General features: G+C 42.1%; 1 protein-coding gene across 1 annotated transcript in view; it reads left to right on the top strand.

Moving 5' to 3' along the window:
* The window catches only part of BBOX1 (gamma-butyrobetaine hydroxylase 1), a gene marked incomplete at its 5' end in the record, with an annotated part of 36,052 nt that extends 12,952 nt beyond the window's left edge, over positions 1-23,100 (top strand). Inside the window, 5 exons of the mRNA XM_082000378.1 lie at positions 10,139-10,337; positions 18,189-18,294; positions 19,920-20,116; positions 20,797-20,963; positions 22,597-23,100. Of these exons, the coding sequence (XP_081856504.1) occupies positions 10,139-10,337; positions 18,189-18,294; positions 19,920-20,116; positions 20,797-20,963; positions 22,597-22,757 (830 nt within the window). The 3' untranslated portion in view covers positions 22,758-23,100. The remainder of the gene's footprint in view (positions 1-10,138; positions 10,338-18,188; positions 18,295-19,919; positions 20,117-20,796; positions 20,964-22,596) is intronic.
* Positions 23,101-24,284: the final 1,184 nt, after the last annotated feature.

Below are 24,284 nucleotides of genomic sequence, written 5' to 3'. Positions count from 1 at the left end.
TAACAACTGGCAGACTCCAGAAAGTGTCCTGGTGAGAAGCTGTGCTTTGGGGTCCGTGATTAATTTCCTGCCTTTTCGCTTTCAGTCTGCATTACCGATCCCTTGAGTTCTTGGCTGAATGCGCTGGAGCCATTAAAACTTAGGTGATATCTGTTTCAGTGTTGTCTAGCAAAATTGGTCCTGGCAGGATTAGACTGAGGGAAAAAAATAGGAGTGGGGGCGAAAGGAAATCTTGATTATTTTAACAAAGTGATCTTGGCCTATGAATATTGAGGCCAAAATAAAGAACCACGGGATTTAGTTGTTGTTTTGTGGGTTTTGCCTGCACTAATGGATAGCTACAACACTGCCTTTTATTGAAGGAAATTAATTTGATTTTTGCAAATGTCCCTGAAAATCTTAAAATATACCTGACTGGAGTAGTTTTAAATAGATGGTTAACAAAGAGGTTCTTTCTGCAGCATCCCGATTTGTCCTAGCTTCTCCACATGGACAAATGACTCTCTCAGTAGTTTTTTCTAATCTCTTCTATGCTAGTGGTATGATATGAACATGATTTGAGTTTGTGCAAAATTACATGTGGGATAATGGAAAATATTAATATTGATCTGATGCTTGGTTATACATCAGTCTGGGGAAGTCAGTGACACATCCCATCACTTAAGGAAGAACAATCGTATTATAGCTCTTTTCAAACTTCAGAATATTCTGAAATCGACAGGTGAGAGAAGTCCCAGGGGAATGGATGTTTGAGATGAGATAAGAATTATACAGTTTTTGAAGCACAGAGATGGTGCTATATTTGGCCTTGTTTCTTGTGAGTCTGCTAATTTGACATGGAAATTACTTTCCTCATCTGTGTTTTGCAATGGTCCTGCTATATCCCTCACCCAAGCTCTGGAGCGTACCCAACGTGAAAGGAATATTTAGACAACTTACTTTGCTGCCAGGCTGAAAAAAAATGCCTGGGGAGCATCTGCAAGGTGATATTTTCTAAAGCTGGTCTGACTGGGCAAACTTGATGAATGGCAAATGTACATTCCTAACAACTTACTTGCCAAACTTGCCACATGAAAGAATGAGAGCACTAAACCTTCTCTGCTAAGCCAACATAGAAATGTTGGCTTGGCTACACTACTCATTTTTCACTGGTCTAGGCTTTTGATCTTTGTCGTTGTTGAAGCTCTTCCAAAATCATTTGAGGCAGTTACTGCCATGGGAAACCTCCTCCCAAATGGTCAATCAAGGTTTACCAAAGTTACAAGCAAGCATGCAAGCAAGCAAGTGAAACGCTCCTAGAGAGAGGTGCAAGGCAGCTCCAGCAGTGGAGAGCTCCTCCAGCTGTGCTCTCTGACGAAAAATATTTCATGGACATGGGCAAGACAAACTGAAACCACTGGCCTCAGGTTATCGAGCAAGACCCTGCACAGAACTCTGACAGAAGTTTTAATTGTACAACGTTTTCCTCTGAAATATTCTGTACATTTGTTGCACATTTTTGAGCTGCAGGGGTAAGACGCAGGATCTTGCTACGGAAAGGTGGAGGAGAAAAAGTCCATAGCTGTCCATCAAGGAAGTTCTGGGTATCTCCAGTTGCAGTTTCACAGAGAACCATTTAGCACTCAGCCATGCAGAGAGCCATAACCTTCATTCTTCTCTGCCTACGTAATTCTTTGGCCATTAAAATAAAATGGCCTTGGTTTCAGGTGGGGCAACCTTTTGGTAAGAGTTAAAAATCAGTTTCAGCAGGGAAAAAGCTGCATGTCACTCAGAACTCTCATTGAAAATTATCTGAAACCTGTCTCTTTTATTCTTCAGCCTCATACAAAAAGAATTTTTTATTGTTCTTGGGACTGGTATGCTTTCCACAAAATTGGGTGTTTTTTCATGGGACGATGCTGATCACGTTCAATAATGTGATGGGAGCTGAGGGTGAAAGTTTAAGTCAAACAGCATCTGTCACAAATCCTACACCTTCTACCTGAAAGACTGACAGGTTTGAATGGTTGGATGAAAGCTCCATACAGAGAATACACTTTATATACACGTGCATTAAAAAGAATGGAAAATCTAAATCATAAAAAAATCAGGATAAACAACAGCGGCATTCCAAAAGAGAAGGCATCAGGAAGTACACTACTACTGGCAGGGCAGGCAGCACAGAATTATTAATGTGAAAACGTCTAAAGTCATACGCATCGGTACCGCATGTCTTTCAAAAGACTGTGCCCCCCAGCCCCCTGGGGCAAAAGAAAGCCCGTGCTGCAAACCTGGAGAAAAGAGGCACCAGACAGTCAAATCATTAGCCAACCACTTCACCTCAGGTGATGGCAGTGTGGTCCCTAAAGAGGGAGTTTGACCTCCAGTAACCCCATGGGCTAATTAGTTGATCTCGAGTAACCCCTCATGTTAATTATGACCACAAGTAACCCCTGAGCTAAATTTTTTATTCACGTTGACCTGTAGTAACCCCATATGCTAATCGATGACCTCAAGTAACCCCACATGTTAATTGATGACCTCAGGTAACCCCGAGCTAAAATTTTGGGTTAAAATTGACCTTTAGTAACCCCTCTGTTAATTGATGACCTCAAGTAACCGCATATGCTAATTGCTGAACTCGAGTAACCCCTAAACTGAAAGTTTGGGGTATGGTTGACCTCTAGTAACCCCATATGCTAATTGATGACCTCGAGTAACCCCACATGTTAATTGATGACCTCGAGTAACCCCTGAGCTGAAAGTTTGGGGTAAAGTTGACCTCTAGTAACCCCATATGCTAATCGATGACCTCGAGTAACCCCACATGGTAATTGATGAAACTCAAGTAACCCCCGAGCTAAAATTTTGGGTGAAAGTTGACCTCGAGTAACCCCATATGCTAATTGCTGACCTCGAGTAACCCCACATGGTAATTGATGACCTCGAGTAACCCCTGAGCTGAAAGTTTGGGGTATGGTTGACCTCGAGTAACCCCATATGCTAATCGATGACCTCGAGTAACCCCACATGGTAATTGATGACCTCGAGTAACCCCCGAGCTGAAAGTTTGGGGTAAAGTTGACCTCGAGTAACCCCATATGCTAATTGCTGACCTCTAGTAACCCCACATGGTAATTGATGACCTCGAGTAATCCCGAGCTAAAATTTTGGGTGAAAGTTGACCTCGAGTAACCCCATATGTTAATTGATGACCTCGAGTAACCCCACATGGTAATTGATGACCTCGAGTAACCCCCGAGCTGAAATTTTGGGTGAAAGTTGACCTCGAGTAACCCCATATGCTAATCGATGACCTCGAGTAACCCCACATGGTAATTGATGAAACTCAAGTAACCCCCGAGCTAAAATTTTGGGTGAAAGTTGACCTCGAGTAACCCCATATGCTAATTGCTGACCTCGAGTAACCCCACATGGTAATTGATGACCTCGAGTAACCCCTGAGCTGAAAGTTTGGGGTAAAGTTGACCTCGAGTAACCCCATATGCTAATCGATGACCTCGAGTAACCCCACATGGTAATTGATGAAACTCGAGTAACCCCCGAGCTAAAATTTTGGGGTAAAGTTGACCTCGAGTAACCCCATATGCTAATCGATGACCTCGAGTAACCCCACATGGTAATTGATGACCTCGAGTAACCCCGAGCTAAAATTTTGGGTGAAAGTTGACCTCGAGTAACCCCATATGCTAATTGCTGACCTCAATTAACACCACATGGTAATTGATGACCTCGAGTAACCCCACATGTTAATTGATGACCTCGAGTAACCCCTGAGCTGAAAGTTTGGGGTAAAGTTGACCTCTAGTAACCCCATATGCTAATCGATGACCTCGAGTAACCCCACATGGTAATTGATGAAACTCAAGTAACCCCCGAGCTAAAATTTTGGGTGAAAGTTGACCTCGAGTAACCCCATATGCTAATTGCTGACCTCGAGTAACCCCACATGGTAATTGATGACCTCGAGTAACCCCCGAGCTGAAAGTTTGGGGTAAAGTTGACCTCGAGTAACCCCATATGCTAATCGCTGACCTCGAGTAACCCCACATGGTAATTGATGACCTCGAGTAACCCCTGAGCTGAAAGTTTGGGGTAAAGTTGACCTCGAGTAACCCCATATGCTAATCGATGACCTCGAGTAACCCCACATGGTAATTGATGACCTCGAGTAACCCCTGAGCTGAAAGTTTGGGGTAAAGTTGACCTCGAGTAACCCCATATGCTAATTGCTGACTTCGAGTAACCCCACATGTTAATTGATGACCTCGAGTAACCCCCGAGCTGAAATTTTGGGTGAAAGTTGACCTCGAGTAACCCCATATGCTAATCGATGACCTCGAGTAACCCCACATGGTAATTGATGACCTCGAGTAACCCCCGAGCTGAAAGTTTGGGGTAAAGTTGACCTCGAGTAACCCCATATGTTAATTGCTGACCTCTAGTAACCCCACATGGTAATTGATGACCTTGAGTAACCCCTGAGCTAAAATTTTGGGTGAAAGTTGACCTCTAGTAACCCCATATGCTAATTGCTGACCTCGAGTAACCCCACATGGTAATTGATGACCTCGAGTAACCCCTGAGCTGAAAGTTTGGGGTAAAGTTGACCTCGAGTAACCCCATATGCTAATTGCTGACTTCGAGTAACCCCACATGTTAATTGATGACCTCGAGTAACCCCCGAGCTGAAATTTTGGGTGAAAGTTGACCTCGAGTAACCCCATATGCTAATCGATGACCTCGAGTAACCCCACATGGTAATTGATGACCTCGAGTAACCCCCGAGCTGAAAGTTTGGGGTAAAGTTGACCTCGAGTAACCCCATATGCTAATTGCTGACCTCTAGTAACCCCACATGGTAATTGATGACCTCGAGTAATCCCGAGCTAAAATTTTGGGTGAAAGTTGACCTCGAGTAACCCCATATGTTAATTGATGACCTCGAGTAACCCCACATGGTAATTGATGACCTCGAGTAACCCCCGAGCTGAAATTTTGGGTGAAAGTTGACCTCGAGTAACCCCATATGCTAATCGCTGACCTCGAGTAACCCCACATGGTAATTGATGACCTCGAGTAACCCCCGAGCTGAAAGTTTGGGGTAAAGTTGACCTCGAGTAACCCCATATGCTAATTGCTGACCTCTAGTAACCCCACATGGTAATTGATGACCTCGAGTAATCCCGAGCTAAAATTTTGGGTGAAAGTTGACCTCGAGTAACCCCATATGTTAATTGATGACCTCGAGTAACCCCACATGGTAATTGATGACCTCGAGTAACCCCCGAGCTGAAAGTTTGGGGTAAAGTTGACCTCGAGTAACCCCATATGCTAATCGCTGACCTCGAGTAACCCCACATGGTAATTGATGACCTCGAGTAACCCCTGAGCTGAAAGTTTGGGGTAAAGTTGACCTCGAGTAACCCCATATGCTAATCGATGACCTCTAGTAACCCCACATGATTGCGGTCAGCAATTAGCATATGGGGTTACTCGAGGTCAACTTTACCCCAAAATTTCAGCTCAGGGGTTACTCCAGGTCATCAATTACCATGTGGGGTTACTTGAGGTCATCGATTAGCATATGGGGTTACTCGAGGTCAACTTTACCCCAAACTTTCAGCTCAGGGGTTACTCGAGGTCATCAATTAACATGTGGGGTTACTCGAGGTCAGCGATTAGCATATGGGGTTACTCGAGGTCAACTTTACCCCAAACTTTCAGCTCAGGGGTTACTCGAGGTCATCAGTTAGCATATGGGGTTACTCGAGGTCATCAGTTAGCATATGGGGTTACTCGAGGTCAACTTTCACCCAAAATTTCAGCTCGGGGGTTACTCCAGGTCATCAGTTACCGTGTGGGGTTACTCGAGGTCGTCAATTACCATGTGGGGTTACTCGAGGTCATCAATTAGCATATGGGGTTACTCCAGGTCAGCGATTAGCATATGGCTTACTAGAGGTCGTCAGTTACCATATGGGGTTACTTGAGGTGAAACTGCCTCTTCAGACACGACACTGGGGTTACTTGAGGTCAGCAAATTAGCCCATGGGGTTACTTGAGGTCAGCGTCCTGCCTTGAACCTTCACTTGTTGACCTGTAATGACTTGTTCTTTTCTTCCATGTGTCACATCGTGGTACCTATTTATTACTTTGGTCTGTCACATCTTCAGTAGGCTTGTTGACGTGTCTGTATGGTGGCTCTACTGTAGTTCCCACACACCTGCTATGAAGCCTGGCAGTTCTGGTTTCCTTTCTCCACCCTTCCTTTGTTGTTTGTGAAGAGCACGCTGGGCCCACACCTCTGTGGGGCCATCATCGTGCCTGCTCCACTCAGCCACTCTTCTTCCCCCATCCTGTGTGTGCCAGTGTCTCTCGGCTTGTCTACACAGGGGCTCTGCTCCCCAGCCCACCCCGTTGCCCCTCACACATTCAGTTTTGTTTGGGGATTATGAGGATGCAGCTGCATTTGGAGCAGAAAAAGACCTCAAGCTCTGTCTTTTCTGCGTGCTACAACTGAAGCTTTGAGTACATCTGTCCATACATACCTTTACCATCGCATATAGCAGTTGCAGATTTGTTGATATGTTTAAAAGACATCAACAGTTTGAAACTTCAAAACAACACTTTATTCGATGGACGTTCATTAACAGTACACACCACCAATGATTACTTACTTACTCTGTGTATGTTTTTTCTTAGCTCTTCCATAAAATTCCCATTCCTGATTTTGCTGTTAGAATTTATACCATGCTATAAAATGCTTACACGCAGTCACTGGTTACATTATCTTAGTGTGCCTATGTCTGTGTTTAAGGCAAGCCTTCTATCTTGCTTAACTCATTTCTTCTTTTTGCAGGCAACAGGCCACCACTTTGGCTGCCTTGCTCAGCGGTGGGTTGCCGTTCAGCCACAATGGTGAACGGCCCTGTTGGAGTCCTCTTGAAGGACTATGTGTTTACTTGAGGGAAACTGTAGAGAAAATGTCATTCTGGGGAGGTTGCCAAGACTTACTCTAGACATGTATGTCCTCAGACATGAATAACTGGATAAACTTTCCCCCAGCAGGTTCCCAAGACTTACTTCAGTTAGGTATGTCCTCAGACAGGCTTTCCCCCATCAGCTGCCATCTGCTGTTGTGGACCACAAGAAGTGGAGAACAGCTGTTGTCTTTTCCTGAGCCCCATCTGGAAGGAGGGCTCTAGTAGCACTGTCAACCTGAAGGGCTTCTCTCCTGCATAACGCTTCTCCTCTCTGGGCCAGAGCCAAAACATCTCTGCAAGCATTGCGGGAGCTGGTCAGGCCTGGGCTGGGGGAACAGGTTGCCTGCACTTCTCTTCTGGCTGCACTTCTGAACTTCTAAGGGGAGTCTTGGGACTTGGCCCACCCTTGGGTAAGTGTGGTCATGTTCCGTTACGATTTGCCATGAGCCATCCAAAGTCCTGAAGATAAAGAGCAGTGAGAGACAAGTTCTAAATGCTTCATCTCTATGTGTCTGTATCTCACCTGGAGAAAGGTGAATGTTGTCTGAAATTGGGAGGAATGAAGTGGAAGGCATGTGACTTCTGTCCTGGGACAGAAAGGAGGCAGGAAAGGAAAAGCTATTTTTAGGTACATGTGAAGGGACTGCTTAGCTCTGTAAACATTTGGGCCATTCCTATGGCTCACACTGGAATTGACAGTGCCTCCAACACAGGCTAAGACAACCCCCTCTTCATTAGACCCCCTGGTAGGCATTCCTTCTTACCTTTGTATTCAAGATCTTGAGAGAGAGAAAATCCCAGTCTTGACATTGACTCGAGTCAAGGTCTCAAAATGTAAGGTTGCCTCATGGAGAAGGAAGGAAATGAACAGGAAAGGGGACGCAAAATAAGTCAAGAAGAAGAAACATAAAAGCAAGAAATACTAAAAAACTACAGAGCCCAGAATCTGATTAGGGGCAGCCAGAATGCAGGTGCACTCACGCCTTAACGCCCAGAGCCAGGGATTTTAGCAAAGCAGAGCAAAAATACTTGCTGGGAAGATGGGGCTAGCTATCTTCAGCTGAGTTCCTGCGTTCTTCTCCCTCTGCCTGGTGGGAGCCGTCCTTGTCACATCTAGTGCAGTAGTTCAGAGGATGCTGGTTTTGGTTGCCAATGCACACCCAAGTGACCTGCCCGACACACCAGGAGTTACAGACAGTGTGTTCTCCTGGAGATCAGAGGGGACGACCAAGGGCTCTGCCCTAAAGACCTTGGCTACAGTAGTTGAAGCTGTGGCTAAGTCATCACCTTGCCTTCAGTGGTGATCAGATGCCAAGATCAGCGCTAGAGGAGTTGTGTATTCTCCTCTGGGGAAGCTGAATCAGGTGAGGGGTGTATCCTGGCACTTAAAGTAGGCAGAGTGGGACTTACCGCTGTGAGCAGTCACCGTGCCTTCCCACGGTGTGCCTGGGGGCTTGGTGTCCATCTGGCTGGGTAGACATGTAACATTCCTTTTCCAGGTACAACCTCCAGCACTGTAATCCAAATCAAAATTTTAAGTGTGTACAGTTTTGTTGAATGCAGAATACTGTAAGCATAATTTTTAGAGCTTACTCATGTCGGAAGATGAGATTTGGATTGTGTAGCCTGTCATAAAATGAAAAATCTGCCTAGATATAGTAATCATATCTAATTATTACTTTATTTTGTCACTGTATGTTTATGATTGTCTCTTCTGTAGAGTATCTTTACAAATGGATATAAGGCCATGCTGTCTGACACCAGAGCGCATTCTTCCTCAGAAAATAATACAGTTAAGAGAAAATATTTGGGCTTTTTCTAGTTATGACCCAGTATTTTAGTTTCACTTCCTCTCTCTGTATTAGGTGACTTACTTATCTATTTGGGAATTCTCCCAACTCAATCAGAATGTGATTGCTTTAGGATAGGTTATGAGATTTTTAAAAATCATTATTAAATCAAAGCCAATAACCATTACAGAACCATGATACTAGAAAATAGTAATAAAAATTGGTCATGCATTAAGAATCCACATCTATGGATACAGGTATAGATATACTGTCAGAGAAAGGTACAAATTTAGCAGTATTTGGGCAGCTGTAGATACATAAAAGCATAAGGCTAAGCAGTGTTAATTCTAAAGGGGCATAGATTTTCACTACTTTATAGCTTTGGATGATGTGCTGTGCGTGTTTGAGAAAAAAAAAAGGAGAGGGGAGCAGCAAAAGGTCTGAAGGATGAAAAGCCCTTCCCATTCTGCTTGCAAGCCTGTACCCGCCACCAAAAAATGGCTGCGAAGTTCCAACTTCTCTATCACAAGGGCTGTTCAGCAAGCAAATGTCTGATTATGGTATAGCAGTTCTAATACTCTTCTACTCTCCTACGCTCTTATAATCACTTGTGTTTGAGAATGGGTGTGACAAAACTTCTTGCTCATCGCTCAATCTTTCCATTATTTTCTTTACCTCGTGGCAATGCGTGGATTTGCTAACATCTTGGGCTCTCCTTTGCATCTTCCTGAAATAAGATAAATGCTCACAAAAAAACCTGCAGAGGAAAAGACAAGGAATGACACCATCCTGCAGAATTTAACATAACTGGATATGACTTCATGAAGCCAAATCTACGAAAGAAAATTGATTGGTCACTTAGTCAGTCAGTGTAGTTGCTCTGCTTCTAAGCTGTTATATTGATGTGTGTCTTCATCAGGAATAGAATCTCTTCCTTATTAGGTATCGACACAATAATACCTCTGAGAGAGATCTCGGGGTGCTCCATGGTATTTTACCCTAGACAAGAAACTTCCAAAGCAGTCTTAGTTTCAAATTTTCACTGTTGTGGTTCACCAGTACAGACAGACAAATGAATATGCACATTTCTGATGTACTCTTAACAAAAAATATCCCTTTCAAATGGTCTTCCGTCAAACTTCTGAGTTAAAATTTATTTACTGCAATGTTTTGCTGAATTTCATTGTGAAGATTGCTTGTTATCCATGCCAACTCAGGGACCCGGTTTCAGGTGGTTGGCTGCAGGATTGTGGACCTATTCACAAACACATAGAAATCCCATTAACTTCATACTTTTAACTATGTCCTAAGCTTTGATGCTAAAACAGCTAAGAGCCTTTTTCTCCATTTCTTCCCTTTCAGAACGCCAGTACTGGGGCTCAGACCTGCAGCTTCCTGAAATGCCTTTTGAAGAAGTCATGTACAATGACGAAAGCACGTACAAGTGGCTGTGCACCCTAAAGAAAGTAGGAATCGTGCTACTAACAGGAGCTGCTACTAGGCAGGGAGAGTTGGTTAAACTTGGCCACAGGATTGGGTTCCTGCGTCTCACTTTTTATGGGTGAGTTTGATTTTTAATATCCTTGCTTTGCCGGCTATGGAATCACCTCTGATGTACTTCACCTTGCTGGACCTATTTGGTGGATTAATTTATTAAAATAAGGTGAAATTATTTTTTTTCTCTGCATGGTAGAAAATGTGTCATCAATTAATATTCTGCGTGACAGGATTGCTTTGCTGTCACAGGGAGGGTGTGTAAAGAAGAGCGGCGATAACATTAAGTGCTGAAAGAAGGAAAAATGCCTGAAAATAGATGATGTCAAATAAAAGATAACCACAAGATAGCTGTACTTATCCATAGCATGGAAGAAAATTAAAAACTTAATCCAGTCCCTTTCTGAATAGAGGAAGTTGTCTGTACTGAAACTTTTTCTTAGCCTGATTTCAAGTAATGGAAATAGGTAAGACTTAGATGATATTATTGGGTCTTACATCACCAAGAGGATGGGCAGAGTGCCCATTTCCCCTCTTTCAACTGAATATGCTCTGGAAAGGCACAACCAGTCCCAGCAAGCATTTTTTTAAGACTCCTTTTTTTGCAAAAGTAAAAGCTCCACCTGCAGGAGTTCAAGCAGGAACTTGTAAATCAACCTAAAGTAAAGTGAACCTCTACCTCCTCACACACTTACTAGGCGATGGTAGCTCCCATCTTGCTGAGCTGAGTCAGTGACCTCCATCTAGCTAAGTGAAGGAGCAGCATTATTAGCTAACATATTGCCCTGTCCGTCACCCCCAGCTGTTGGTATAATTTTTTACAACGTATATAAAAAAAATTATTACTTGGACATGCGCTTGTTCTTAAAAAAAAAGATGAAAATAGATAGTAACACTTAAACACAATTGTGATTTCTTGGTGCCTGAATAACCACCAAAACCAGAACATTCAGGGGTTTCCATCTGAAAAGGTCCCTTCTCCCCCATAATAGAATGAAGGATAATAAAAATCACAGCAAGAGTTCTCTTTCACATGGATTTGCCTCTAGTTCAAAGAATAAGCAAAAAAAACATGTGGGCAATCACTGGTGTCTCCTCCTTTGTCTAGGTAAAAAAGCTAAAATAAATAGAAGTGGGGAAAAAAATTCAACCTTGGCCAGAAAAACCACATTCCCTCAAGACCGCAAGTCAGAAAGGAAAGATTTTCTGCCCCTTAACACTCCTGTGTGAAGGCACGTATGAGCCTCACATCTGAGGAACAGTGCAATGCAGGTGAGGTTGGTAAAAGCGGCACTGTGATACCAGGAAAAATACATTAACTTGGAATGTTAATTGTGAGGTGAAGGGGAGGAAGATGAACAAAAAGTCCCCTCTTCAAGCTATGATGCTTATTAAGACTTATTGTTGCATCTTCATTTTGCAAGTATCGTTCCATCATCAGCTATGGGAAAAGATATCATTGATGCTGCCAGCTTTTACATCTACTGAACAATTTCTAAGAGGCAGAGAAATAGCTGCTGTGATACACTAGCAACTTCTAGCAGTGCGTAAGTTGCTTCTGACCCAGTTGCCATCCTTCATTTTTGTTTCATTTATGTTGAAAGTCAACCTGTTTGTGCAGAACTTCCCCCCTCGTTTCAATCGGGAAAGCTGGCTCAAGAAATCTAGAAATTGTCAGAAACTGAAGTGAACACATAGCACGTAGAACAGCCTGTGAGAATGGCATTTTAAGATCCTTTTTTTTCCTATTGTTTTCCAAAAAGAGGAGATGGAGACAATAACTGCTTTAAAATACCATGACTATTTTGAAGCTTTTTTATCAGTTCCAGCAGCCATGGTAAATATTTGTAAAGCTTTAAAGGGAGTAATGTATAAATGTACTAGGGTAGTTAAGATAATGTACTTTCATTAAGGTGTGGTTTCCTCTTTCTGCTTACAGTGCCAGAAGGAAAAGTGTTTTTCAAAGTTAACTGGGATTCAGTCGGGTTAACGCGACTGAAATGAATGGGGGCAGAACCCCCTGCTCAGCTTGAAACCTCATCCAGTGCTACGAAACCTTTTCTACCATTAAAAGCATTCCTAGTGTCAAGCACGCCTGTGTTTGGCGGTCTACTATGGTCTCGATTTAAAACTTGCATCATTATGAAAATACTCCTGCTTTCTCTTTCTGTTTTGACAGATCCCAATAACTGACACGAGGAGATTCTTAGGGGTATCCAATCCTAATCCTATCTGAGCATGTTTCACAACTTTCCTCAGTAGCTGAAGGATGAAACATTCTCTCTGGTTTTATCCAGAGAGCTGCACAAGCGTTTTGAGTCAGGAACATCTATAGCAAGCCCCAGAAAACAACACAGAAAGTTGGTTCTTTGTTAAAGCAAGCCACTGAAAGAAAACAGATCTCCAAAATACCTCAGAGGAGAGAAAAAACAAAGCTGAACAACAAAAACCCCATACAACCCCTTCAACATATACCATGGATTTGTGCTTGGGTTACAACAGAACCTTTAATTACTTTCCTAAATTTCAGGGATGAGGAACTGGACCTAGAAGAAGTTCCCAGGTCCTAAAATTGGAAATTATCTCTAAATCTTCTAGACTAATGTTCTTGACATGGCAGCCCACTGTGTTTCACCATGTCCATTTGCTGAGCCCTCTAACATGTTTTTCACTAAGGGATTCAGAAGTTTTTGATATTTAATTCAGCAGTGTTGTAAGATTAAAACAAATCTACCATTCTGCCTGGTACTCTGCCTCAGCTCTTAATCATCCTTGGTGTTGAAAATTACTGCCAACTCTGTCTGAAACTCTCTGCAGCATCCAGCTTGTGATAACTCTGCTATGTTTAAGAAAGACTGAAAAGTCCCTTACTATATAAATGTGCATTAACTGTTAGGATACTTTCCTTGTCTAAGCACAGCTAAGAAGAGATTTGGACTGCCCTAGGAAGACTTGCCAGTTTATCAGCCGTGTCATCAGAATGGTTTTTTTCCAATTAAAAAAAGTTAGTCTTGCCCCTCACTGACTCTTCCTTTGATAAGATTATAAATAGTAACGATTGTTAAATGCTTCATCTTGTCTCAAGTCAGCTTAAATTAACGTTGACTCTCTTTAAAGATGGTTTCAAAAAAAAGTAATTTGTCAGGATGAGTTCTGAGTCTTGGGTGGGGGGGCAGGTGTTAAAAGTGTTTTAATACAGCCTGCAAAGAACCTCTTGCCCATTAATGCTCCATACAAGATCAAGGTTGAAATGTGACCTTAGTCCACAAGTGATGGTTAGAGCTCCATTCACTGTTTAAATCAGATTTACTATCGGTATTGATTAAACTTTATGTTTCCTTAAGTATTAGGATTCACAGTAGAGAAACAATAGTGAGTCTCCTTGCTTTTCCAAAACCTGTTTGCTAATTCATGCATTTATTAGGCTGCAGAACGAGTGTTTCACTGTTACGAAAATTTTGACTCAGTTGACTAAGAATTCTGCATTTAAAAGAAAACATACTTAGCTGAGTTGAGTTTTGTTTTTTCTCTTTTGCTTTTTAAACACAGGTGTAGTATTTGAAAGTCTTGAAGTCTGGTTTACATCATCCCATTTGAGCCATCATGGTTAGATTTACTCTAGGTCATCTGACAGTTGCTAATTATGTTTCTGTGTATGACTAGGTTGATTTTGCAATATTACATTAAAATCTGAAGAGCATACGGTCAAAGTGAGCCTGACATCCAAAAACCAGTTTTGCAGACTGGTCTGGATTTCAGGTAACAAAAACCAGCTCTGCCACAGGGTAAAGTCAACGAGCTACGTACAGACCAAGGTCCAGCTCTGGGGAAAAAAGACTGGATGCTGCAGAGCTAAAGGAAAGGCACAGTTACAAAAGGGGTGAGATGTGCATGATACAATATGCATATTAGCAGAGCCGAGACCTTCGAGGGGAGAACCCAAACTGTTGAATGCATTTTCTTTTTTAGAATATGTTGCCAACTTGCAAGGAGAGCAAGTAACTGTACACAGAAAGGCAGCCCGCTCTGGAGCTCAGAGCCAGGCTCAACGAGCTGATTTGGGGCGAGCGTGCTGTTCCTTACGTCTTGGCTTTCATTGCTGCAGTTCAGAGATCAGGCACTGTTTAGTTGTCTCCGAGATGCACTACAAGGATGCCTTTGTTAAGGCTATAGAGTAAAAGCATACCTACTCGAACACGACGCTCGCGGTGGTGCGAAGGGAAGCTGCCGGCACGGTACGGCGCAGTTACCCTGCCAAGGAGGTGCACAAGACCAGTTTGTTACCTGAATCGATGATCCTTGACCCAAAGCTTACTTGCAGGCAAAACCGCCACACCGCTTCTGAGCACCGACTTCTCAATGCGTCGTGAAGCGTCGTTGGTTTATCTTTTATCTCTGTTTAAGAGGAGTTTCTCTGATCGCAAAGGCTGCAAACAGAAAGTTGGGTTGCAAAACGTTACACCTTTTCAGAAGAGTTGTTCTCCAGTTTGCTGCACAGCTATCAGCCGAGCCTCCGTCCTCCCCGAGCCCATGCACACGTGGAGAGGCACGCATGTTGCAGCCTGACCGCTTCAGCAATGACAGGCTGCTCTCATCACCATGCTGGTGTGTGTTTGGGGTTTTTTTAATGACCATGCTTTTTCCTTAAGATCTGTGCTTGGAGAATAAATAAAAAAAGAGAGAGGGAAGAAATCCCAAAATACAGGAAAATACAAGCAGGATCATGCAGAAAGTTTCTATTGTTACGTGTAGTGGTTTAAGAAACTATCCATAAAGTATTTTTTAAAAAGTACGTCACAAAACTAGTTTCAAGTGGTTTAATTCAGATGTGTATGAAGTGGTAACTTGCTAAATGTGTCAGAAAGAGTGACAGAACTGTATTGAAGCAGCTTAATAACACAGTGTTTGTTAAATGTGTAATTCATTCAAAACTTAAATGGTTTTGGCTTATTTTTTGGATATTTGGGGGGTAAGTGTTTTACAAAGAACAAATTTCATAGTTTTTTGTCACCTATATCTGGAATCCAGCCTAAATACATTAAAGAGGAGAAGAGACTTCTTTCCCTATAGTATCTTTTCTCCTAATCTATCCTGTTTCATTTTCAGCTGTAGTTACTGTAGTACCTGGTCTTGTTGCTCTTACATCTTTCTTGCAGTGGCAGAAAATCCATTGAGTTTTCAGTCTTAACAACAGACTTAGAGCAGCATTTTACAGTCCACCTCTTTGCCTCTAAAACAGAAGTTCATTTCTTACTGGCATCCGATTCTGAGGTGGCTTTTACAACTGTCATAAAATAATAACTTTGGGTAACTCCCTTGCTATTTCACTAGCAGCCAAATACAAGGCCTACTGAATATTATAAATAAAAGGATAAATTTGGAATTGGCAAGCTTGCCAAATAAAACATTACCTCAACCGGCCATAATTTTAAACTGAAATGTAACGGCAATGAATACAACCCTGACACATGGAAAAACAAAAGCCTTTTTTCTTGTCTAGATGTCTGTATGGTATATGCTGCCCAAAATGTCATTACTGTAAAAACTGGAAACGTTCTCTGTATCAGCCATAACACAACATCAAGGGGTTCCACACTTCTAAATTAACCTTTTTTCTTTACGTTACAGAGGCACAACTCCATTAACAAGGTCTCCAGTCATACCACAATTTGTTTCTCCAACTTCTCATGCCCGAGACCTTGTGCTCCTCCCCTGTTCTGAAGCCTTGTCCAGGGCTTGGGGTGGCATAAAGAGCCTCCTTCAGGGCCCCAGCACTCCCACTGAAATAGCCAAACCACCTGCACCTCTCAGAGGGCTTCAGCTGCACCAGAATGCTTCAGTGGGCCCCAAATCTCGTATGAAGGAGACTTAGCACTTCAATAAAGTGCAAGACCAGATGATTGAAGCGTGGCTTCAGTCCCTAGTGCGGCAGTTTTGCAAGACTAAGGATCTAGCAGCCAGGCTAGTTTTCTGCTCGGGGAGACTGAGCCCAGATTGCCACTTAATGCAAAAAATTGCTACACCTGTCTGGTGCCAAATTTCCTTCTCTGTCAAACAGCCCGAGCAACTGATATTAAAATCTGACCCCCGTGACTAAACCGTAAACCAGTCCACCCCACTTTGCCAAGAGTCCTCTGACATTACCCGCATTTTCTTCCTTCACTTCTCATGCGCTCTCCCCATGACTGAGCGGATACTTCAGGTCAGCTGAGACTTTAACAAAGTAAGGCTGATTTTTCCACGTTCAGCGCCGAGCTCCCGATTAGCATCGCTGACTTCAGGTCAGTAACTTTAGCCTTGACCAAAGCTCCTTGTGTAGAAGAAAAGCTCCCAGGGACCAGCTCCCCTCACAAAGCCTGGCAGCGCGAAAGCACTGACCGCTGTCGCAAAACCTTACAATGATTTTCCAAAGTACTACCGTTCCAGCAATTGTATATATTGCATATAAATAAGACAGTTAAAATGTGTTAAATTGTTTTAGAACCATCAAGCGACACCAAAGCCTTTGAAGACATAATGAAGCTAGCTACCCTCAACACTAACGACAAGGATAATGATAATAATGGGCTATTGTGGGGCTGTAAAATTGGGAACTGTGGACCTGTGGTTGAAATTATCATACCTGAGTACTGAAGTCATGTCCTGATGAATATGTACTATACCAAATAACAAAAATTGTTTCTCCCAGGCAGTTAAGCACACTTGCAAATATTCAAGGGGTTTTCCCCCCGGCAATTTCCAAAATTTAGTTTTAGCATTTTGCATAGTTTTCAGTTGCATAGTAAATACCAGTCCTGGAACAAAAGTGTTTGTATACTATATAAAAATCATTTTGGTCCGCATGTTCTTTAGCCTATTTTCTTTTTAAACTATTATTAAGAAGTAATGCTAGACACACGCCATCTGAAACATAATATATTTGGTCTATAGTACTTCACAAGGGAAAATGAGTTTTATATTTTCTTTTAAGTCACTTATGCTCCTGTGATTACGTGGACTGCGTATGGCGGCGTACACTTTTCCAGGCAAACGTCTGGATCTGTAACACGTCTGCCGAGGGCTGTCTTCAATCGTGTGAGCTCTGTACCAACAAAACGGGTGGTTCCTGGCCTTAAATTCTCCTGCATGGTGTGTCACTTGAAACAGATGCTGCTTGTGCTGCAATGCAATGTATTCATGTCTTTGTCATGTAACTAAGACTTTTTTTTTCCCCTGCAGTTATCAGTAAACTTTCTTACTGAATTTTGTCAAATTTCCAGACAGAAACTCTGTAACAAAATAAATGAGGGTAGTTCTTAGAGTCAGAGAAAGGGAAGAAGTTACAGGCTTTCATCGAGACATCTTCCTTTAGCAACAAGTCTTCAAGTTACAGGAAAGATCCTCCTGCAAAGGATACTCTCTATTTTCTAAGATCATAAAGCTTTAAAAATAATTCTTGGGGAAAGTTACATAGCGTTTAACAATTTCATATTTCATTGATAATGTGCTCTACCTGGCAGGGAAATTGGAAGGTTGATAAAAAGAAGTGGGCCAACTTCCATTCTCTTATTTCTGAAGCCTCAGTAATAAGATGATGATTTATCCTGGCAGATTCCTCCTGGTCAGTGTCTTCAGCTGATCTCTGCATTCAGCAAAGTGCCGCCGCTGGCAAGCCATCATTCTTCTAGCTACTACACTGGGGCCACACGTCCCTTGGCACACTTCAGTTTCTAGCTTGAGTCGAGGGCTGCTGAAATAAGCCTTATTTGCTGGGGTGGGGGACATTGCTAAATAATCATTCCTGAATAATTTTACAATGTTTTCATGTTCAAAGATGGAATGACTCTCTTGTACTGCGCTTTCACAGTTTCAGTGTGTACTGTCTGGCATGCTGGCTTGCTGTTTTAGCACGTTTTCTCTTTTCCCTTTCATTATAAAGACCAACTTGGCAAGTGCAAGACAAAGTAGATGCTAACAATGTGGCTTACACAACTGGGAAGCTATGTTTTCACACCGATTACCCTGTTCTGCAGCATCCACCTGGGGTAAGGTGAACCCACCAACTTTTTTACAACACAAATTTTGTCTTAAAATCTGAATTTTGTCTTAAAAGAGCAATATAAAGTAAGAATATATTAATCTGCATGTAACAATCTCGATACATAAGGTAGGCAATATAAACATTATGATGTAATTTCGGCATAACAAGCCCGTTATGTGTACCATAATTTTTAAGTGGAAACTCACAAAGTACTGCGAGTACTACCATATGAGAAAGCATTAGGTCCTGTATGTGCTTTTGGTACCGTTTTCATCATATTGAAGAAGTTGGGCGTCTAGATGCTGTAGTCAAGTTGTGACATTTTAGGACACATCTGGTCACCTCAGGAGGAGAACATATTAGAAGAAATATGATTAAGGTGTTGTTTTCTATGAATTAAGTTAGACACTTATTTGCCCCTTCATAATAGCAAAAAAGGGGCATTCTGTAAAGCTGGACAACAACCACTGGAAATACATTTTCACCTGATCCCTGTCATATCAAATCCTGATCCACATAATTCACCAGAGAAATGTAAAGTAGTAGGAACAGGTACAAAGGAACTAAAGATAATCCTGGAAAAGTTTGCATCTATAAGCTTCATACCTACAACTTCCCCTTCTAATATTTTGGAGTACTTTGTGTCAGTTGTTTCTATAATTAAACAAAAAAAGCAATGTAATTTATCAACAAGTAAGTGCCAAATACTTCACCCTAACATCACTAAAATCATTTAGATGCTGTTCATTGATGGGGAGTGAGTGTGGAATAGGGCTTCATTAATAGACTTCAGTTTCCCCCTTCGTCGCCATCGTCAAGGTCTGTGGGTCTAGCTGGTGAGGAGATTCTGGGACAAACCCTGTTCTCTGCTCCTCTTTCTCCTCCTGGGATTTTTTTTGTTTTTTCTCCTAGTGGTCTCAGAAATAATTCACCGTCATGGAAGGGAAAGGTGAACGCTGTTACCGCTGGTATGAAAGATGTATTTTGTGCAGTTTGGCTGAGATGAACGGTTACACTTTGTGTGGTGCTGGGCTCTCTAATGCCATGGAGAGTTTTACTGCCTGTGTCAGCAGCTCAGATTTACACTGGTGCAACCAAGAGCCCAGGTTAGGCTTTCTGCTCCATCTCATGCCTTGGCAATTTCACTGCAAAATGAAATGAAACTGTCTTAATCCTACTTTATGGCAGAGACACTGGGCCTGTTGCCTTCTACAAGAGCCACCTTTTCCCCTCCATGAGCAGATAACTCACAGTAGGTTTTGTTTCTGCAAGAGAAAATTAATCCTCCTTTGTTGAGATAAGACTGCAACGCATTTAAAATACGACTGCCGCAAAGAGGGACTCAAAGGAGACAAGCGAGCCCAAAGCTTTGCAGTTGACTCACAGGTTGCAAGCGCCAGAAGATATCCCAAATGGGATGGATTTATGAACATGCTACTTTAATTTTCTGCCCGTGTGATAGCGGTGGCAGAGTGCTGTGAAGCTGCAATAATGGGAACTCGGTCTTTTGCTGGAAAGAAAACAACTAAAGAAAAAAACCGAGAACCACAGATATGAGGGAACTGATACTAATGAACTGTTAAATATGCAAGCTAATTCTTCTCGTAATGAGATGTTAATTCATTCCAGGTTCAGTTTCTCCACTGTATAAAGCAAACAGCTGCAGGAGGTGAAAGTGAAGCTGTAGATGGATTTCACGTATCCAACAAGCTGAAGAAACAAAACCCTCAAGCGTATCAGATCCTGTCCTCTACTGCTGTAGACTATACAGATGTTGGGGTGGACTACTGTGATTTTGCTGTGCAATGTAAACAAAGGATTATAGAGTGAGTAGTTTCAACAACATCGAAAAATAAAATCCCTGTCGTATGGTGGAGTACATGGTGGTGGGAGAAGGTCTGCTCCTGCCACCTTGTGGGGAACCGCTGGTTTAACCTGGTCTGTAGTTTTTTGGGGTTTGGTTTTTTTCGGTTGGTTGGGTTTTTTGCCAGTGTATTACTTGTTCTTTGCTTTGTACCACCACAGCATAGTTTTCCATATTTTGTTTTGCCACACAGCAGCAAGAAGTGGTGGTAATTAGAGCAATTCCTCGGTACAGACACAGCTTAACAGCAGCTGGGTCTGTTACTAAATTCCAGCTGATGTACCTCTGCATTGTGCCAAAGAGAGGTCATAATTTGAAGCATTTAGATTAAGAACGATGTATTATAAAAAGATCAAATGCAAATGATCATAACCTCTTCTGAATTTAAAGAGTTTACAAGTCTACAATTAAACTGTGTAGAATGTAGATGTTTGAGGAATCAAGTGTCTGCACTTTCTCCTGATTATCCCTTTTCCTAATTAGGCTTAATTATCAAAATCCAACCCAATAACAATCTGAATTTCACTACAGAAACATACTGAAATTCCAGCAGGAGAGTTCAGTTGCTGTTTAACCATCTTAAAACATTTCACTAACAAAATAAATAATACATTCCTTTTCCTTTCCTTCTCTGTTTCATAGTGTGGATTCCAGAGGCCAAGCAATTCGCATCAATTATAATAATGCAACAAGAGACACAGTGTTTGACATACCAGCTGAAAAAGTGAGGCCATTTTATGCAGCTCTAAAGGAATTTGATGATTTATTAAACAGCACAGAACACAAGTTTACTTATAAGCTGAAACCAGGTCAGTAAGTTGCTTCTCCTCGTGGTGATTTTTCACATGATTTTCTTGACAGTCAACACACTTGAGCATTGTTAGCACTGGTACTGCGAGGAAATTGCAGTCCTTCTCTCACCTATTTTATTTCATATTGCATCCTTACATTCATCTCATAGATTTCTTCTGCCATTATTACACTATAAAGAAAAAAAAAAAGGCAGGAGGGAAGAGAGTCTCTCTATTGATTAGTCCGATGTATCTTTATATTACGTCAAAAACCCATACCATAAAGGAAATTGTAACTTATCATCTGAATAGCACCACAGATGGGAAGGATCACGTGTCGGGGTGCTGTGCCAGCCCAGTTCAGTGGCTGTTCACTAAGCGATACACAATCGCATACTTTTTCCTTGGCTTCATTGGATGCAGAGCATGGACCTTAAGCCAAATGACACGTCTGTCTTTACGACACTTTAATTTGTTAGTGGGGCACCTTCCCAATGGCTGCGGGGGTCGCAGGACGCCTGGAAGATAACACAGATGCCTCATGTGCGTAACGCGGAACGGCGCCGCGGGGAGTTCAGTTACCGTCTTTGCTGACGCCGAACGCCGGCGTAATGCCAGGTGAACTACCGAAGGCCGCCGCTGCTCTGCTGCTTTTGCTGGGTGGTTTATGTGAGACACCTGGAGGCAGATTTGCAGAAGTGCCAAGTGCTCTACACTTCAGCTAAAGTTGTACAAGGCTGCGCTTTGGGCATAAAACATGCTGCAAAAATGGCCTTTACTCTTTAAAAGTCAGTCCGTGCACATATTTAACTTACTTGGCCTTAATCTCTCTTCTTCCGTTCCCCAGCTATAAAATAAAAATGTGAATAGCCCCTCATCTCTCAAGAGATGTTACAAAAGTAAATTCATTAGTGCATCCGACTGCCTCATGTACTGTGATGCTAGTGTCTTTGAAAAGGTTATGAGGAAATGAATCTCTACTGGGAACATGCAATAAAATAATTTATAAGATCACATAGTAAATGGTAAAACAGAGTACCTCACATTACATTAGTACCATCCATCCCATCAATTAACGCACCAAAATGGTGGTAGAGGGGAGGGGGAGGAGGAAAGAAAGACTATAAGATTATTTAATTAGAGATTTATCATAACGGTGGCACACAAGGGAGGAAAATTAAAATGGCATGCTAGCCTTAATTATGTGACTTCCTAATTTTCAATGGCTTGACTTAGTTCTCATAAGATTCTCTTAACAGGGTCAGTAATGCAGGTTCTGTATAGTACAAATAGTACCACAGTATCAAATAAAAATCATCCTAGTGGCTTTTACCCTTTTTATCCTTCCTGTGGATTTGCTGTAGTCGCCTTGCTCCTCAAGGCCTGCTTTTCTCAGCGTGGACTCCCCTACCATTCTGCTTTTTAACTCTTGATTGTACAAAAAATGAAGCAGAGGTCAAAAGGGACCTGCCTTCTCTGGGTGAGAATAACCAGCTAAATTAAAATTACTGCATCGGTACTGCAGATCTCCAGCTGAGCTACTTGAAATCATTGCTCCCTAACTGTTGATATAAATCCCCCTCCATGTTATCCGTTTGAAGGAATCAACTATAACATGCCAAATATTAAACTTTGTGCAATCTCTTTGTAGGTGACATAGTGACGTTTGATAACTGGCGCGTGCTTCATGGTCGCCAGAGCTACCAGTCGGGATCAGAAGTGACTCGTCACCTGGAAGGTGCCTATGCAGACTGGGATGTGGTCATGTCAAGGCTCCGGCTCCTCAGGAGAAAGGTCCTGAATAGGGACTGAGCTTTCTTCTAACTAGAATGAGCAAAACCTAGATTGTCTAACCTCAAAAAAAAAACAAAAAAAAACCACCTGTGTTTTCTTTTCAGAAACTATCATCACGAATATCTTTTTGAGTTCCATAAGCTAAGAAACCTGTTGTTCGTAACAATTAAAGATTTGTCTGTGCCCTGGTCTTTGAATCTATAAAATGCATTGCTACCTCTGTCGGTTTATTTGCTTTTTAAAATCAGTGTGCAAAATTGCTTGAAAGATTATCGCTTTACTGGGCTGACTGGGTATTACAATGCCTTAATTTTCCTCTACAAATATACCCGCCCTCCCTAGAAAGCTTGGAAAGGAGCATGCAAAAAGAGCTTGTAAGTATTACTTACTAATGATTTGTTACGAACAGCACCTTCCTCTATTTTCAGAGAGGCATTCTTTATTGCATAAATCATAACTAAAATTCATTATCAAAATAAGCAACCACTGCTGTGGAGTTATTTTTATATAGATACACACCTTTCTAGGCAGAACTCCACTTCAATACAAGATCTCATTCAACAGATGCTGTATTCTATATATCCTGCTGTACATGTGATGACCACCACAGCCACGAATAACTTTTGCTACATTTCTAAGTCCGTAAGCTCAGGAACTCAGAGCTACCAGAGAATGTGTCGTATTCAATTTTCCTCTGCATTAGGAGCAGAAATAAATCTCAGTGTAGATGTGGCAGAGAGGGTCAGAAATCCCACCAGACGCTGCGTACGGGTGTAGCTGAGATCCGCAGGGCAGGCAGACTTCTGAGTAAAGTCACGAAGAGGAATTACGCTGCTGCTGCTGCTTTGCAGCTAGAAATCGCAAAGCACAAGAGATGGTTGCTGACCCCGCACCTGACAGAGAAGTGGCGACTGAAGTCGGATCCATTTTTCTTACACCAAATACAAGAGCGCGCCTGCGACAGACGCAGGGTATTTTCCTCGAGGTTGCACTCTGAATAGAGATTGCACCATGTAAAAGTCACTGCGGCCAAAGGAGTGGTTTTTTCCTTGTATTCAGAAGCCAAATTGAAAGAGAAAGAATTTCAAAATGCTTGGGTTTGTACCCAACAATACGTCCACTGAGTTTATTTTTCACTGTCGTTATAGCTGCAGTTGACAGGACGCCTTCTCACCCATGCCGCGAGCCTAACCAAATGGGCACACCTCCACCCTCAGATATGTTCTGTTAAACTCTTTATTTTCAAACTATTCCTTGAAAGTCAAATAAATCCTAGTCTCTTCCTAGGAGGCTAAAAAATAGAGCCGTAACTACGGCTTAATTAAATTACTGTAGAATTAAATTTGTTGACACAAAAAAAAACCCCAACATAAGTGAGACCCTGGCATAAGCTTGCAAACACTCTCTACTTCTACTCATTTAGAGTAGCTTCTACTCATCATTTAGAGTCCACAGATATCGCAGCTGAATAATTAAATAAAACTAAACTAGGACTTGGTCGTGACCTAGCGCAGTGTGGCTCGAATCCATTCTCTTTAATAAATA

The sequence above is a fragment of the Phaethon aethereus genome (genome assembly GCF_964289735.1).
Source record: "Phaethon aethereus genome assembly, chromosome: 5".
Classification (NCBI taxonomy): Eukaryota; Metazoa; Chordata; class Aves; order Phaethontiformes; family Phaethontidae; genus Phaethon; species Phaethon aethereus.
Note: the sequence above shows the minus strand (reverse complement) of the source record. Positions and strands in the feature narration are given on the sequence as shown.